The sequence below is a fragment of the Euprymna scolopes genome, chromosome 19 (assembly GCF_053919585.1).
Source record: "Euprymna scolopes isolate OS-2025 chromosome 19, ASM5391958v1, whole genome shotgun sequence".
NCBI lineage: Eukaryota > Metazoa > Mollusca > Cephalopoda > Sepiida > Sepiolidae > Euprymna > Euprymna scolopes.
Window position 1 is genome coordinate 23,505,332 of NC_136500.1, and position 18,519 is coordinate 23,523,850.

The 18,519-nt window shown below is 33.2% G+C and overlaps 1 protein-coding gene across 8 annotated transcripts in view; it reads left to right on the plus strand.

Moving 5' to 3' along the window:
- Nucleotides 1-18,519, plus strand: part of LOC145303489 (uncharacterized) — a 731,279-nt gene that overhangs the window by 602,651 nt on the left and 110,109 nt on the right. For all 8 annotated transcript variants that reach the window (XM_080144908.1, XM_080144909.1, XM_080144911.1 and 5 more), the window contains 4 exons: nt 8,337-8,363; nt 14,156-14,182; nt 14,447-14,470; nt 14,991-15,554. In XM_080144908.1, the coding sequence (XP_080001034.1) occupies nt 8,337-8,363; nt 14,156-14,182; nt 14,447-14,470; nt 14,991-15,554 (642 nt within the window). The remainder of the gene's footprint in view (nt 1-8,336; nt 8,364-14,155; nt 14,183-14,446; nt 14,471-14,990; nt 15,555-18,519) is intronic.

An 18,519-nucleotide genomic window follows, 5' to 3' on the forward strand; every position in this document is an offset into this window, starting at 1 on the left:
AAGCTCAATTTAATCACAGAGCAATATAATGAATGAATAACAATTTAAATTCCTTATAAATTTCAAAATGGCGTAATGTAAACATATTATAAGGTATTTACAGCTTCTCTTTCGAATTTTCAGATTGTCAATAATGTCAAAACGCTTTTTATCCCCTTTTGACAGATTGATTATTGTCATTCCTTCTGATGTGGTAAGGGCAAAATAGATTCATTGATTGATAATATAATGAAGTGATTGATTTTGTGCTACGGAACAGATACTGTAAAGAATTGTAAATGTCAACTGAATTAAAGGAATAAATTGTAAAATGGTCAACATCATGAAATTTTTTTTTTTTTTTACACAGTGATCACCACTTATCAAGACCCGGAAGCCACTCAGGGATAAGGGTTATTGCAAGTACATTACGTTAGTGTGGAGATTTGATGAAGTGTTTACTTAAGGGGGCGGTTCATTAGGAATTTGTTTACATTAGACTTGAAGACATCCAGGTTGTAGTCCGGAGGGAAGCAGGCAGACGGAACAGAGTTCCACAGGCGTGCAGTTCTAAGAAAGAAGCTTTGTTCATAGAATCCGCGTTTTGATTTAGGCACAGATATAGAGTGGGGGAAATTTTTCACAGTGGATTCAGCTAGACGGGTGTTTTTCGTGAAAGATTGGCGAGGGGGGACCAGGGATTGGAGTTCAGACGAGTACCTGCCATGAAAATAACGATAAAACAAGGATAGGCTCGCAACGTCTCTTCTGTGGGAGAGGGGTTGCAGGGTAGAGAAAAGGGCATCCCCCACTAAACCACGAAGTCTATTTTGTACTCTGTCAAGGCATGATAGGCTGTTTTTGGCAGCTCCTGCCCAGATATGGCAACAGTTTTGAATATAGACTTTTATCATTCGTTCATTACCTATATATATATATATATATATATATATATATATGTATATATATATATATATATATATATATATAAATTTATATTACCATATAAACATTGCTTTTTAAACTTCTTAAATATTTTCACACGTGCGCATAACATATATATATATATATATATATATATATATAAATATTAAGAAGAAGTAGTCCATAAAACATGTTAAAACACTTTGAAAAAGAGTTTAAAACATATTTTGTATATATATATATATATATATATATATATATTAGCATTTTATATATATATATACATATATATATATATAATGCTAATTTTAAATCGTGAGTAAAATCAAAAATCATTAAATTATCAAAAAATGTTGTCGTCATAAAACTAGGATTATTAGATTAATTTTTATTTGCAAAAGAAAAAAAAACAATATTGCTAAAAAACAAATTATAAATATATTGTTATAAAAACGATTATCGTTTTATATTAATAATTATAATGGCAGACCATGTTTTATTTCATTAAAATTAAATAGTATACATTAATTATGTCGAATGCGCATAAATAAAATAAATTTTTTCTAATTCAATCATCCTTTTTTATAATGACAAAATGTATTGATAATTTATTGGTTGAAAATTTTTCAATTCATGTTTTTTCTTTTAAAATCAAATGAATTTCAGATCAATTTACTAAATAATCATTTTTTACAACATATATTTACATAATTTGCCTTAATATATTGATACAATTGGATAATTTTGCATTTTTCTTCTAATGTTTTATATGTAATTAATTTTATTTCTTCCGTCAAAAATTATAATCAATATAATAATCGTTTTTTATAATGAGAAAATTTATAAATATTTAAAATCTTAAAAAGTGCAACAAAATGCCAATTATATTTTTATTAATGCATCTGATTGAGTGTAAATAAAATAGTGTTTTTTTTTATTCTAGCTTCTTTCTTTTTTTTATAGTTTAATAGTTTTGGTAAAATAATCTTCCGGGTAAATATTTTGTTGAATATTTTTCTGTTGAGGTAGAAATCTTTTTTAAGAATATATATATATATATATATATATATATATATATATATATATATATATATATATACTTCATTAACTCACATAAAATTAATATACGAAAGTATAAATTTATGCATAAACTTTAAGTATTTACTTCAAAAGTGCTCAATACATAGGTAGAGCTAGTTAGTAAATTATAAAATATATATGGCAATTAAGCTACACTGAATATTCCGCGTTTCATCCACTCTAGAACTCTTCAGGCTGAAGAGTCCTAGAGTGGATGAAACGCGGAATATTCAGTGTTGCTTAATCGCCATATATATTTTATAACTTACTATATATATATTAGAAATCAGTCAGATTACTTGAACGAATAACTAATAATAAATATGTATGTAGTCGTTAAGTAAATACGAAGGGGAAAATTACGAAGCAAGACCTGTACTTAACACTATGCCACGTCAGACACAGTATGCCATCTCCACAATCATCTGCTACATTGTTAAACGTGTATTTGCCACAGTGCACAATCTAGAAATTCACCTTCGGTTATGTTTGCATTGCTATTTTCGTTATAGACATAAGCTTAAATATTTATTAATGTGCTGAAGTGGACTCAGTTAAGGTTGGGTTTACTTTAAGATTATGTATATGTATTTTAGTCCCCTAAAATACCCGGAAAAACATTCGTTGGTTTTGGGATTAGGTTATAGTTAAGCAAATAATTCATTTTTATTGTTCTAATTGACCCCAAGTTGCATACATGTATGCACACACATATATAATAAAATTTTATAAACATGCATATATATAATAACATTTTATACACACATACAAACACAAATATGCTAGATTCTTTTAAGATCATGCCTCGACTGAAATAAGAGGTTGTTTTTGTTACTTAATGAAGTCTTTTAGACTAAAACAGTAAGTTTATTGTCACGACTAATGGTAATCTTGTTTACCTAACTTGAATAAAATAATATATATAATATATTTGTAGTCATCGACATGCAGTCCCGTTTCGTTGTATCACAACGCATCAGTGCCGCTAGACTACTATCTCTCCCAAGCCAAGGATTGAACCTAGAACCGTCGTGTTGACAGTCGACTGTTCTCCCACTCGACCTCGGAAGCGATGCCCGCAAATAACTCGTCGGAATGTCTATTTAAATAGACATCCGCCACTACATTTACAGTACTCAAACAGCCTGTTTGTAAACAAACAAACAAAGAGCTTCGCATTTTTCAGAAAATTAAGTAGCGGATGAGATTATTTACGACTGCTCTATCCAAAGGGGAGGGGCTTAAAATATATTTGTAGTCATCGACATACAGTCCATACTCATCAATGCCGCTAGATTAGCATCTCTCCCAAGCCCAGGATTGAACCTAGAACCGTCGTGTTGATAATCGGCAGTTCTCCCACTCGACCACAATTTAGTAATTTAAATTTTATGATTTGAAACGATTAAATTTCAATCATAGAATTTTTATTATATGCAAAACAAAGAATACATTTTGATCAGTATATTTCCTATATGTTTTGCATATAATAAAAATTCTAGATTTGAAATTGTTTAGTATTTAAAATCATGAAATTTAAATTCCTAAATTATGATTTATTTGCTCTATGTGGTATATTGAGCAATTTTCATTTAGCTCGGATTGTCTTTATAAGATATTACATCCAATATTATTTTGTAAGACCGATACTCACTGGATTTGCATACCAGTAGGTTTATTGCATTACATTATTCTGAAATGTATATATATATATATATATATATATATATATATATATATATATATATGATTAGATTTTTTAGAAAAAGAAATCCAGCAGAGTGCTCAATTAAAAGGAAAATCCGAAAATAAGAGCGCATTTATATTTTGTATTTTGTGTACAGAAAGTTGTTAGATGAGACAGGTCATTGGTACCGTCAGTTTCAAGTCCGATAATTGGGACCGTTTAAGATATCCATATCAAGATCTCTTCAGCCAATACTCATCTATCTATTAGATGAGGATTGGCTGAAGATGAGTATACACAAAATACAATATATATATATATATATATATATATATATATATATATATATATATATATATATATATATATATATATATAATCCTTGAATATATCAATATGAAATATATTGCCTGATGGTTGAAAGGAGTTAAAGGCTAAAACTATTTTTCGATAGATGCTCATTTATTTCAATTACTATCGAGGGTCGCCCGGCTATGGCCAATTGTAAAATACGGCGAAATTTATTTTAATTCATGCAGATTTCATATTTATTATTAAAAGCCAATTCTCTATTAAATGTTATATCGGTATATAGCAATAATTTCAAAAGTTAAAAAACAAACAAACTTACATACCAAAAGCTGGAATAGAAATCAAAAATACTTAGCGTTCCTGTCACCTTCTCTACCGTTTCAGCAAACCCGACAGATAGGCAAAACAAGTTTTTAACTTAAATGACTGCTACCTATGATTGAAAAGAAAACTGGGCACGAGCTGCTAAAAACAGCCTCTCCTGCCTTTACAGAGTACAAAATAGACTTCGTGGCTTAGTGGGCGATGCCCTTTTCTCTACCCTGCAACCTCTCTCCTACAGAAGAGACGTTGCGAGCCTATCCTTGTTTTATCGTTATTTCCATGGAAGGTGCTCGTCTGAACTCCAATCTCTGGTCCCCCCTCGCCAATCTTTCACACCCGTCTAGCTGAATCCACTGTGAAAAATTTCCCCCACTCTATATCTGTGCCTAAATCAAAACGCGGATTCCATGAACAAAGCTTCTTTCTTAGAACTGCACGCCTGTGGAACTCTGTTCCGTCTGCCTGCTTCCCACCGGACTACAACTTGGATGTCTTCAAGTCCAATGTTAACAAATTCCTAATGAACCGCCCCCTTCATCAAATCTCCACACTAACGTAATGTACTTGCAATGATCCTTATCCCTGAGTGGCTTCCGGGCCTTGATAAGTGGTGATCACTGTCTAAAAAAATATATATATATATATATCGGCAAGATGAACATATTGCATTTCAACTTGCCAATATTCTTCTAAGTGCGTTGTTGATCCATCCAAACAAAGATGTAAATCGTTATAAACCATCCTTTATGATTACTATTTCCTGTTTAGTGTTATTTGACCAGCAGTTTAAAAGTTTATCGATTAAATACACACACACGTACTGTTTTATTGATATAGAAAATGCTTACAGTTTAGAACGTATGGCTCGACATGTAATCAATAGAATGCTATTTTCTTGCTGTGATTTGAAAGATATAAATATTAATCTGTGATCAATTTTGTAGGTAAATAATCAACGATTCGTTTGGAAGCTATGAATAATTCATTGTTTTATTATTTCGAAAGAAGTCTTTAAATTTATTGTGAAACGTCGAAAGCGAAATTTATTTCTGTCAGATTAAAAATATACAATTTAAAGACATTGTCAAGTCTTCGAGAATATGTTTATTTTATCACCAGTTTCAAGTTGTGCAATATTTATTTGCAAAGTTTTATATATAGTACCGATTTCAACAGAATCAAAATTAATTTGACTTTCATCATCTAGAATCGAAACCAAAACTTTTAGCGCGGCAGCCGCTTTCACTATCGTTTGAGCTATTGATAGACAGATAAGAAAGCTTAAAAATGAAACCCCTTTAAGCAATGAGTGAATTTGTGCATGCGCTATAGTAATAAAAATATGTCGGCAAGTCGAAATGAACATTTTGCATATCAACTGGCCGGCATATTCCTGTACGCGTTATTCATCCACCCCAAAAAAAAAACTTTACTCCTTATAAACAATCCTTGGAGTATGATTACTATATCCTGTTTATTTCAGAGTTATGTGACCAGCAGTGTAAGGGTTTATCGGTTAAATATTTTCAGACATACACGTACATCTACTGTTTTATTTAGATAGAAAAATAGATAATGTAAACGTGAGAGAGAGAGAGAGAGAGAGAGAGAGAGAGAGAGAGAGAGAGAGAGAGAGAGAGAGAGAGAAAGTAATGGTTTATGGTATTCAATCATCTTTGATAGCGAAATCTGTGCGAGAAGGAACCCACTTTCTCTCATCAGTATATCGTCATTTATAAAGATTCAAAAGGATGATCTTACTAAGTAAATGCTCATTATATATATGCGGGGTGTGACATACATTACTTTGCTGCCTTTTCTTCTTCTCTTTCAATGTTGACTGTTTGACTTGGTTAATTTTTCATTGCGGAATTGATTCTTCCATGCAAGTTAATCTTTCATAACACACAATAATGACAAGGCCGAATCTACTGAATTTTTGTTGTTGCTTTGAACTTTGCCACAGCGATTCGAAAACACACCACCAAGTTCTCTTCTTTACATCTATTGGGAGCAGTCTTGCCATACACTGGGCTACATCTTTAAAACGCGTTGTCGTTCTCTCGCTCCTTAGAACGAACTGCCAACTCTCTGTCCAAATCACGCCCCAGAAAAAACGTGATCTCGCCAACTCTCGCCAATTCTGATTCTCACGAATCGCAGCCTCGTCCTATGTGTCTGTACCTGCTAATTTTTGGTATGACCCCATAACACTTTTCTATCACCGCTAGCAATTTGCCCCTACCCCTGAGACTCGTGAGTAAAAAACTTGTTTTCGACATACACTTGTGCCCGATATTATTCATACCCCCCCTTGAAAATTGAGTTTATTAGGTGTAACTTTGTAAGAATTTATTGTTTACGTCCATATTGATACATATTCTTAATAAACCTCTTCTGATCATTTTCGTCATTTTAAAATCTCGGGATACTTGTAATAAAAGAAATATACAGCTATTTATAAAATATGCAATGTTCAAAAATAATCATAGCCCCTTATTTTTTCAGTATTAATTGAGTTTCTGACTGTTTGTTTCCTATTTGATTCTTATTTTGAATGCTTTTATACAACCTTTGATTAATTTCATTTCGTTTTTTGCATTTTCAGAAATTAAAATGATATCAACTGAAAACCAATAAAAGAATAAAAATTATTAGAATGGGGAAGAAAAAAGAGCTTAGTAATGATCTTAGGACTAAAATTGTGAATTCACATAAGGATGGTTTAGGTTACAAGTCAATTTCCAAGAAATTTGAGGTCCCTACAGCAACAGTACAGAGCATCATCAAAAAATTCCAGAGCCACCACACAACAAACAACTTGATTGGTAGAGAAAGGAAAAGGAAACTGTCTGCTAGAGCCACCAGGAATATTGTAAGAAGTGTTAATGCAAATCCAACCACCACTACTAAGGACATTTTAGAAAATCTGGAGTCTTCTGGCATAAAAATATCAAGGCAAACATTGCAAAGGACTCTGCATGAAAATGGTCTAAAAGGAAGACCAAGAAGGACTCCATTGCACACCGGAAAACACCTTGCAGCACGTCTAAAGTTTGCTAGGACCCATGTGAATTCTCCAGAGCCGTTTTCTCAAGTATTTTGTGGACTGACGAAACAAAAATTGAATTGTTTGGCCATATGGATGCTTCTTACGTTTGGAGGAAGAAAGGAGAAGCTTACAACCCAAAGAACACCATACCCACGGTGAAACATGGTGGTAGTAGCCTAATGTTTTGGGGCTCCTTTTCGACTAGTGGTCCAGGTAGTTTGGTCAAGATAGATGGAACCATGAAGAAGGAGCAATATTTGGAGATACTCCAGAAAAACATTAGACAGGATGCGGAGAAGCTCCATTTAGGACCAAACTAGGTCCTTCAACAGGATAATGATCCAAAACATACTGCCAAAATACTCAAGAAATGGTTTGAGGATAATCAAATTAATGTTTTGGAATGGCCTAGCCAGAGTCCCGACCTGAACCCTATCGAAAACCTCTGGCACATATTGAAAACTGAGGTTAAAAAGCGGAAACCTAGAAATTTGAGGGATTTGGAGAACTGCATTGAAGAATGGTCAAAAATCAGTATTGATGCTTGTAAAAACCTTGTGGATAAATATCCAAAACGGTTACAGGTAGTTATTAAGAATAAAGGGCATGCTATTGACTATTAGTAAGAGAGGTATGAATAATTTTGAACTAGTGCCATTATTGTTTTTCTTTGTATAATGTTTCAAACTTGCATAATTTATTTATTTATTGAGTTTAAATTAAATGCTTATGCTTGATTTATTGTTTGAAATCCCTTTAATATTGTCTACCTTCTGGTTTGAGCAATATTCTTATAGAAATCTCAAAGATCCGAGGGGTATGAATAATATCGGGCACAAGTGTATATATGTATATATATCTTGACTTAGATATATATACACGGATTTTAGATGTGGTGTCCGAATATTGGCATAATATATTGTTTATTGTTACTACATTTAATATATAAATAACCTACTTTTTTTTCTTTGTTTATAGATTACAAAATGGCACTGGATTACGTAGGTTTGTAAACGTTTATTTTCATATGAATCTGAACTGATAAATGTATTATCTATTGAATTATCCAATGAAGAATTGTGTCTTTATTGGATTTATATTCATCTATACTATGCTTTTGTTTTTATCACTAGTTAATATTAAATTTGTCTACTCTTTCTCTACGCCATCTTTATTGTCATGACACGTACTCGACTTCTCTCCGATTTATGTTCCCCTTCCCGTGTTACACATTCATACACACACACACACACACACATATGCGCGCATACACACACATACGCGCGCGCACACACACACACACACAAAAAACTCATCTACCTACTGTAAATAATTTTTTTTTGCTCTGTATAACAAAAACTAAACAAATATTCCATGAGCAAAGTTTTTTTTTCAGAATCTACCTGGGTGTAAAACACAATACCACAGGGTTGCTTCCCGGCTGACTATAAAATAACCGTTTACAAGTCCAAAGTTAAAATGATATTTTGAGCCTACATACTCAATATTAAAATCAGCACAGTTTCAACCATTGTTACATATTCCAGCGCATTGTTTCATCGTCCACTTGACAAGCTTATTTACCCTTGTTCTTGAAAGGCCTTTGTGACTTAATGAGCAGTGCTTCATTAGTACATAAAATATTTTGCCTCTTATAAGGGAAGGTTTTGTCGAACTGTTTTCATATTTTATGATTTTAATAATCATCATTTTTTACAAGGTGGTTACCACATATCAAGGCCCAGAAGCCACTCAGGGATAAGGGCTATTGCATGTACAGTAGGTTAGTGTGGAGATTTAATAAAGTGTCTACTAAAGGGGGCGGTTCTTCAGGAATTTGTTTACGTTGGACTTTAAGACATCCAGGTTGTTGTCAGGTGGGAAGCAGGCAGACGAAACAGAGTTCCACAGGCGTGCACTTCTAAGAAATAAGCTTTATTCATGGAATCTACGTTTTGATTAAGGCACAGATAAAGAGTGGGGAAAATGTTTGACAGTAGTTTCAGCTAGACGGGTGTTTTTCGTAAAAGATTCGCAGGGGGCAGAGATTGGAGCTCAGACGAGCACCTGCCATGGAAATAAAGATAAAACAAAGATAGGCTCGCAACGTCTCTTATGTGGGAGAGAGGTTGCAGGAAAGAGAAAACGGCATCCCCCAATAAGCCACGAAGTCTATTTTGTACTATGTCAAGGCTGTTTTTAGCAGCTTCTGTCCAGATAGTGCAGCAGTATTACATCTTTGGACGTACTTGGCTTTTATATGAATTGCAACAGTAGTGATATATCTTCTGGAACGGTAGAAGGATACCACCATCTTTCCAGCGACCTTGGCAACAGACTTGATGTACGTGTTCCATTTAAGATCAGGAGTAAAGGTCAAGCCCAGAAGCTTGTCAAAACATGGGGCTTCTCCTAGACGAGAGCCATCCATTTCAATTGATGCCAGGTGGGGATCAGAGCGTTGATGATGTAAAGATATGAGTTTGGTTTTAGATGCATTAAAGGTAACCAGCCACGTCTCCCCCCACTGAACCACGCACTCGAGATCAGAGGAGAGAGAATCAGAGAGAACTTTGTCATTTATGGCCTTTGATGTGTTGCTATAGATGGTCGTGTCATCAGCATAGATGGCAACGAATAATGTAAGTATGTGTTTTGAGAGACATTGATGTAGATCAGGAAGAGAGTTGGGCCTAGGATGGACCCCTGAGGGACTCTAGCATTAAGACTGAAGGCCTCTGATTTTTGTCCATCGACCACTACTCTTATGAGCCTATCAGAGAGAAATGATTTAATGATTGAGAAAACATTTCCAGTTATACCGTAGATGGAAATCTTATGAAGTAGGCCTTCATGCCATACCTTGTTGAAGGCCTTTGATATGTCAAGAGCAATTGCCCTAGAAAGGAAGCCTTTGTCAAGAGATTCGCTAATCCTATGAGATATAACCGTTAGCACACCTGCTGTAGATCTTGCAGAACGGAAACCATATTGCGTGTCACTAAGAAGGTTATTTTTGCCGAGGTGGTTGACTATTTCTCTATTTAATATGGATTCCAGCAACTTACTCATGCCACACAGGAGACTTATTGGTCTGTACTGAGAGGGATACGACTGAATTCTTAAATACAGCGCATACTGACGAGGTTTTCTACGTTGTTGGAAACCACTTCTCCTTAAGGCAACGCTTAAACAATTTGCTTTACTGGAATTAAGGTTCTTGATTAGCTTGGCGACCTCATGCACATATATTTGTATGTTACCTAGCGTGTTCTGTGTTATAGGAGGAAATATGGGGAGTTGATGGCCTTCGTCGCATAGGGTATAATTAGCTACAAAGTTCGTGGCAAATAATTTGCCCTTGTCTGATGCTGACGAGATGACCTCTGGTCCATTGATAATTGTTGGGATAGAACGCACACTTCTGTTCAGGATCCTATTTTTTATTTGCCAAAAACTGGTGGGAACCAAGCCGCTGATCAGCTACTTTGGATTTTACAGACTGATCATATAGCTCTCTTGCATTATTTATTACTCTTTTACAGTGGTTGCTGGCGTTCCTGAAAGCAGCTTTTGTCTCAGTGCATCTATTACGTTGATAGCTATGGAAAAAGTGATTTCTGTGCGCAATGGCAGCAGCACATTCTGGGGAGAACCATGGCTGGCTGTTAGGTTTTTGTTGGAATTTTTTAGATGGTATGAATCGGTCTATGCCTACAATTAACCATTCGGTCAGGTATGATACTGTAGAGGACACATCCTTTTTAAACATGGAATGCAGAGGTAGATCAGATATGAATGTACGGAAGCTATCCCAGTCAGCCATGGAGTATCGGTATACAGTACGGTATTTGTTGATAATGTAGTGAATATTTATACATTATCAGTTATTAGATGCTATTCTATAATAAGTTGATATTGTTGTGAAAAACTCAATTGCTTGACATTCGGATTATTTAGTTTTTTCTATGGACAAAAATTACTCGTCTTTAAGCGGTAACATAGCGCGGACAGTTAATATCGAGCCGTGAGCGAAATGGCGTCACAGTAAAAAAAAAAAAAGAAGACTATACAATGGAGAGAGTACGCCCAAGAGAACGATTACGTCAGAGCCGTAAGGAGAAGTCATGCGTGGTGGGAGAATGAAGAAATAAATGTCGTTAAAATGCGAGAAAGTTTTTTTTTCTATTTTTTGTCTATATGGCGACTGAGGCTCTAACGTATTGAATAACGTTACAAAGCGCTTCTAAGTTGTTAAAGTTCCCTCAATGCAGGATACTAGCCATGTGTTTATATGATCGTGTAAAATGTGGTCTGCAAGATGGATGGGATAGCACATGAAGCCCCTAAGGTTAATTACTGGTACACCTTGCTGAATCATATCCAGAATGTAACCATTTAAAAGTTTATAAAAAATATATACTACTGGACGATTTTGTCATAATGCAAAGAAATGCAGGGACAGTATTGCGGCTTTGAGACATGATATTCACAAAGAATCCGCAGTTACTGGAAGTTATAACAATGAACTCGAGAAAGGAAATCTAAAAAAAAAAACAAAAAAAACAGAACTATTTATGAAAAAAAAAAAAACACGTTGAAATAGAATTCACCATTTCCTTTTTTTCCGTAGAGATGTTTTTTCTATCCGAGATTCTAATGGATGTATACACGATAACATGCGGACAATGCTTATTGTGTGTCTGTTTTGTGATTTATTTAGATTTTATTACAAGCTCTGCTGCTTAGATGGAAAATTGGATATTCTTTGTAATGTTTTCAATAACTCAACTGCATGACACATGATTAAGACGCTAGTCCCACGATTCACGCTGCTCGCAGAAAATTGCCTTTTTTTATCAACCTAACTAATCTAGATTCATGGTTTACCAATATCTATCACATTCTATTAATTCTAAATTCGTCTTCATTCTCCTTGTCGTCGTCGTCATCATCATCATCATCATCATCGTCATCATCGTCGTCGTTGTCAATCATTGTCATCGCCACCGTTATCATCGTCATAATCATCATCTTCTCCGTTTTATCCTCTTATTTCCCTTGGTCGGAGTTCTTATGTTTTCTGAAATCTCACTCTCCCAGCTTCGCATTCCTGAGGATTGATACTTTTCAAATTCCATTACCTAAGATCCTTATTGATAGTTTACACCTAAGTTTTCTTGGGCCGTCCAATGAAAATGGCATTTCACACTTGAGCCGTGTCGTCGTCGTCGTCGTCGTCGTCGTGAACATCAACATCATCAATTCTATTATCTAATTTTCTTGGTAAGAAGTCTTATGCTTTCTTAGAGCCTGCCATCTCAATTTCCCAGCTTTGCAGTCAAATTTCAGCATTCACATACTTAAACAGCTTTTTCAGACGAGTCGAATTTTTATATTCAAATTAAAAATTTCAATATTAAAATTTTATTTCTGAAATATTTCAACAATTTTTAGACGAATAAGATATTTGTCTTGTAAAAAAAAAAATCAGTAGTAAATTTTTTTTTCACAAAATATTTCTACAATTTTTAGATGAATCTATGAGTTTTTTTTAATGTAATAACACATGCTGTAACAGCACCATATGCGAAACAAGGCCATCAAGAAACATTTAAGGTTGAAATAGCTTTTATGCACAACAAAAGTTTGGTTTAAATTTAAACTAATGTTAAAATACTAAAAAGTTCGGTTTTATGCTTGGAAGGAAAGAGAAAGGAAGGAATTGAAAGACGAATGTTTTCCTCTTGCCGGGGGAATATATTCTCTTCAGGTTTTGGTTAGTTTGTAGTAATCTTTAGCAGAGAAGTGTTGTCGGTTTTAACTTCAAAAGCGGATTTTTTTTTCTCGCTTGGCACTCTGTCTCTGGTTCCTTTTTTTCTCTCATTGGTTCACAAAAAGGCGACTATTTATCTCTCCCAACCGGCTTTTACAACATACTTACTCATTATATCTCATTTTAAGCGCGTCTGTTTTCTATTGGTCAGATTAATTTTTACCAATTCGTTTTTTTTTAACCGAAAGAGTGCGTACAGCCGATGCGCAGAGACGCTTTTGTACAATTTGTATGTAATAGCCAACAAGTCAATATCAGGATAGGAGTGTTATTTTTATTCACAAATCCCCACAAATATGAATGCATATTCAAATTAAACACCAACAGAGGCACTGTCTAGATGAAGTAAATACATTGTAGTTTAACAAATGAAATCTGACCTCCAATCCCTGGTCCCCACATCGCCAACTTTTCACAAAAAACACCTGTCTAGCTGAAACCACTGTCAAACATTTTCCCCACTCTTTATCTGTGACTAAATCAAAACGTAGATTCAATGAACAAAACTTCTTTCTTAGAAGTTCACGCATGTGGAACTCTGTTCCGTCTGCCTGCTTCCCACCTGACTACAATCTGGATGTCTTCAAGTCCAACATAAACAAATTCCTGATAAACCGCCCCTTAATTAAGACACGCTATCAAATCTCCATTATTAACGATTACTACGATATTATCTCATTGCTTACTGTACACGCAATAAGCCTTATCCCCGAGTTACTTCCGGGCCTTGATAAGTGATGACTACCATGTAAAAATAATTGATATCAGTTAGATGTAACTTATTTTAATGTTTACAAACTAAAAACTTCTTATTTAGAAAATATAAATTCTGAATTGTTATTAATGTGTAAACAAATTCCACATAAAGATGTTCATATTAAATTACGCATGGTACTTCTGATTATACATTTTTGTAAATTTGTATCCACTTCTTAACTCTTGTAATTTTATATTCCCGCAGAATATGAACAAGAAGACACCTATATTGGTATGTATTCTTAAAGAAATATATTTTTAACTAACAATTTGCGCGTGAATTTGCATTGTAGCAATTTATTTTCTTTATATTTCTATTTGTAAAAAAAAAAAAAAATTTTGTAAAATATAACCACTTTCTAAACAATTATAATAATATTCTATGATTTGGTTTTTAAAAACTACATATTTTATTATTATTTATTATTGTTATTATTATTATTATATTTGATGTGCGACATTATATATAAATATATATTTTTTCTTTCCTTTGTAGTCGAGAAAGAATGGAAACTAAAAGGTGTGTATATAAAACAGTTTATGAATAATATAATTATGATATATTATATATATATATATATATATATATATAAAAGTGAAAGTGTGTATGTCTGTGTACATTTCCCTACACAATAACTGTCAATTTTCAGTCTACAGACTCGACATTTGATATACTGGGTACTGAGATTTGGGAAAATCTTTGTAACCCGTTTTCGGCCAGAAATTTGGCCGTTTAAGGGGTCAAAGTTCAAAAGACCTTTGAAGACTCTACCAAACTCTTCCGCCAATTTTTAGTATAAACAATTGAAATTTTAGATATAGGTTCCTTGGACATGGATCTAACTTAATAACTTGATTTGAACCCCAAACAATAAATGTTAAGGGGTCATTATTATGAATTATAGAGTTAATTTAAATTAATTTAATTTCTACAGTTCTTTAAGCCTCTCAAGCCTCTTCGTTTTGAAGCCAGTCTCGATGATATGCAAGTTAAATTGTAATTTTAACGCATCCATTTTTTCTTTCTCTTTTACTAACAGGATACGAAAAAGCCGAGATGGACATCGTTTTTATCATTGACACGTCGATTAAAATCGGAGAGAAACAATTCAGGAAAATTAAAAACTTCATCAAATCTGTGATCGGTTATTTCCGCGTGGCGCCGAGCCACGTGAGAGTCGGCGCTATATCATACAGCACTTGGGTCAGGGATGACTTCAATCTGAACACCTATCGAAACCTCCGTCAGGTGTTGAGGGCCATTGACAGAATCCCCTACGTAATGGGTAAACAATTTACCAACAGGGCTCTGGAATACGCACGGGAAATCTCCTTTAACGTAATGCTGGGAGCCCGGCCGCATATAAGCAACATCGCAGTTCTAATTGCAAATGGGAAATCGGTGAACCCGGCATGGGCGAAAAAGGAAGCTGATCTCCTGAAGAAAGAAGATGTGAGAATATTCGTTGTTGCCATTGGAGAAGTTGATCTAGCCGGCGAGAAGGCTATTGCCAGTCGTCCATATGATTGGTACATCGTCAAAATACCGGATTATGAACAACTAGAGAAATATGCGTGGACCATTTCATACAGGATATATTATGGTAAGCGAGAGAGAGAGAGAGAGAGAGAGAGAGAGAGAGAGAGAGAGAGAGAGAGAGAATGTTTTTTTATTATTTCGATTCATCGGAATACTGTTCTCATCTTGACTGTTTGATTTTCGCAACGTTTCGGTCGATGTAACCTCCGAGCTACTTCAGATGTAATAATTATAAAAATGATATTCACTTGTAGGTTGAAGATTCAAGTATCAGTGTGGGCGATCGAAAAATACAATTCCGAATTATTTAGGACTCTATCCAGTTATGGCTGACGCAACAAGAACATGCTACTCCCGTGAATTAAATAAAGGTTTCCAAATTGCATCCAAATTCCCGAGTTTAACAGAAATATTCTCAAGTTCGACAAGATACACCTGAAGAAGGTCGGAGGTTTCATCAACCAACACGTTGTGAAAATAGCACTCAAGATGAGAACAGTAGTCCGATGAATCCAAATAATACGAATAACCAATCCTCATCTCAAAAATTAAAAAAAACTGTAATGTTTTTTATTTTTTTTAATTTACAAGCTGTCTCTACCCGGCGCTGCCCGGGAATATTTTTATTTTTATTAATAATTTACATGACTTAAGTATAATTTCTTTGCCTGCAAATAATATTTGAGTTGTGCATGAACGTAATACAAATTTTGTCGTATTATTAAAAACAGTAAAAAGTCAACTATTTATTCTTTCCTTTGTATTCTTTGTCGGTAAAATAAAGTAGTATTTAGGTTAAGAACTTACGTAAAACAAATTTCCTTTCTCTTGAATACATGTAAAAAAATGATCATTAACTTTTTTTATGAAAACATTATTTGTGATATAAGGGTTAAAAAATAGATTTTGCATTATGGTTTAAAAAGTTTTCGCCTGCAAAAAAAAAAAGAGTTATTTGTGTTAAAAATAAATATAGAAAAACACATTTTGCACTTTTTTTTAATAGAAAATTTGAAAGCAACCGCGATTTAAAAATAATACTTCCTGTAAAAAAATTGTGCCTTCAAACGGAGATTTAACTCGAAATTGCATCTTAACAGGTTAACCTTTTATTAATTTTCCGATCACATAGGCGTAATTTATACACATACTAGCGGGGTGAGGGACGCCCTGCTTTGCCCGATCGTAAAATACGCTTAAATATGAAATTTAAATTCGTCGAAATTTTGTATATATATATAGAGTTGTGATTTCAAATATGAAAAAAAAAATATTTGGGTACCGTTAGCTAGAATCGAATCCGAGAGCGAAATTGTAGCACCACTGTCCAAACGTGGCACTCATATGAACGGATAAAAAATAAACTAAGATAAAATGTATAACGATTTTTTTTTGAATTTTGACCCATTCTTGATCTTTTAAAAACTATTTTAACCGGCTAAATACCCATAAAAAGCGATCCATACAAAATCCAATCATTTGAGGCACCTAGTGTCGCTCTGCGATTTTAATTTCAGTAGAGATAGAGTTTGAAAATATTGAGATGGGCATATATATATATATATATATATATATATATATATATATATGACACATATATAATCAAAATCGGATATATTTGAAATTTTAAAGAAAGTTTAGCCCCCCCCCCTGCGTCAAAAACCTCTTACGTTGGATGATTACCTGGAGATTCTTGACCTCTTCTATTTTCCTCCTCTGAACATTTTATGCATGTGGTTTAAATTTAATAATAATGAAAAAAAGAATATAGTTGACGTTTTAAGGGAATTATCTCCTTATTATCAATGTTAGTTTGTACTTAGAAATTTGAAAATACTTCGATTGTCTTCGGCGGTTAATTTTGGAACTTTTTACACAAAACAAAATTAAACTAAGTATACTTCACATTACCCACACTTACGCTTATTATTTGTGCCTCAAAATACATATTAAACAGTTAATTAGTTTAGGAATGAATCGTATGCATAGAAAAATATTAATACTCGGAAGAAAACCCGACGTTGCTCGGGACTCAATGATGATAAATGCTATGAACTTTTTTACTACGTTTATGACACCATAATACTTTTTTTTGTTTTACTGTTTTCTCTTCCCGTTTCGATTCCTAATGTAGTCGCAAGTAGTTGAACTATTTCTAAAATCATTTGGGGGTAAGGGAATGTAGCTATTCGGAACAGAGAACGTTGCGTAGTTATTCTTGTTCGCTTCCATTGTCTTTCCAGACGAATTTCAATTTATTTTATGATATAAATTTCATCAAAATAAATATTTTGAAAGTTGTAGCGGTTTGTTCCTCATAGCTCTCTCAGATTATGAGTGCACTTTAAGATTCCTGATAAGTTCTCTTGTCTTACACAGAAGCCTTTATATACATACATACATATATATATATATATATATATGTGTGTGTGTGTGTGTGTATATATATATATGTGTATATATATAAATATATATATATGTATGTGTATATATATGCATATATATATGTATATGTATATATATATATGCATATATATATGTATATGTATATATATATGTATATGTATGTATATGCACATATATATGTATATATATGTATATATATATATGTATATATATATGCATATATATATATGTGTATATATGTATATATATGTATGTGTATATATATATATGTATATATGTGTATATATATGTATGTGTATATATATATGTATATATATGTATATATATATGTATGTATATATATGTATATATATGTATGTATATATGTATATGTATATATATGTATATGTACATATGTATATATGTATATGTACATATGTATATATGTATATGTGTATATATATGTATATGTACATATATATATGTATATATATATATATATATATATATATATATATATATATATATATATATGGTCACATTCAATGCTGCCAAGACTGAACTTGTTTCTTTCGATAATTACAAGAAACCTTCTCTACTACGAATAGCAATTGCCAAAGACTCTTTATCTGAAAGTACATCTT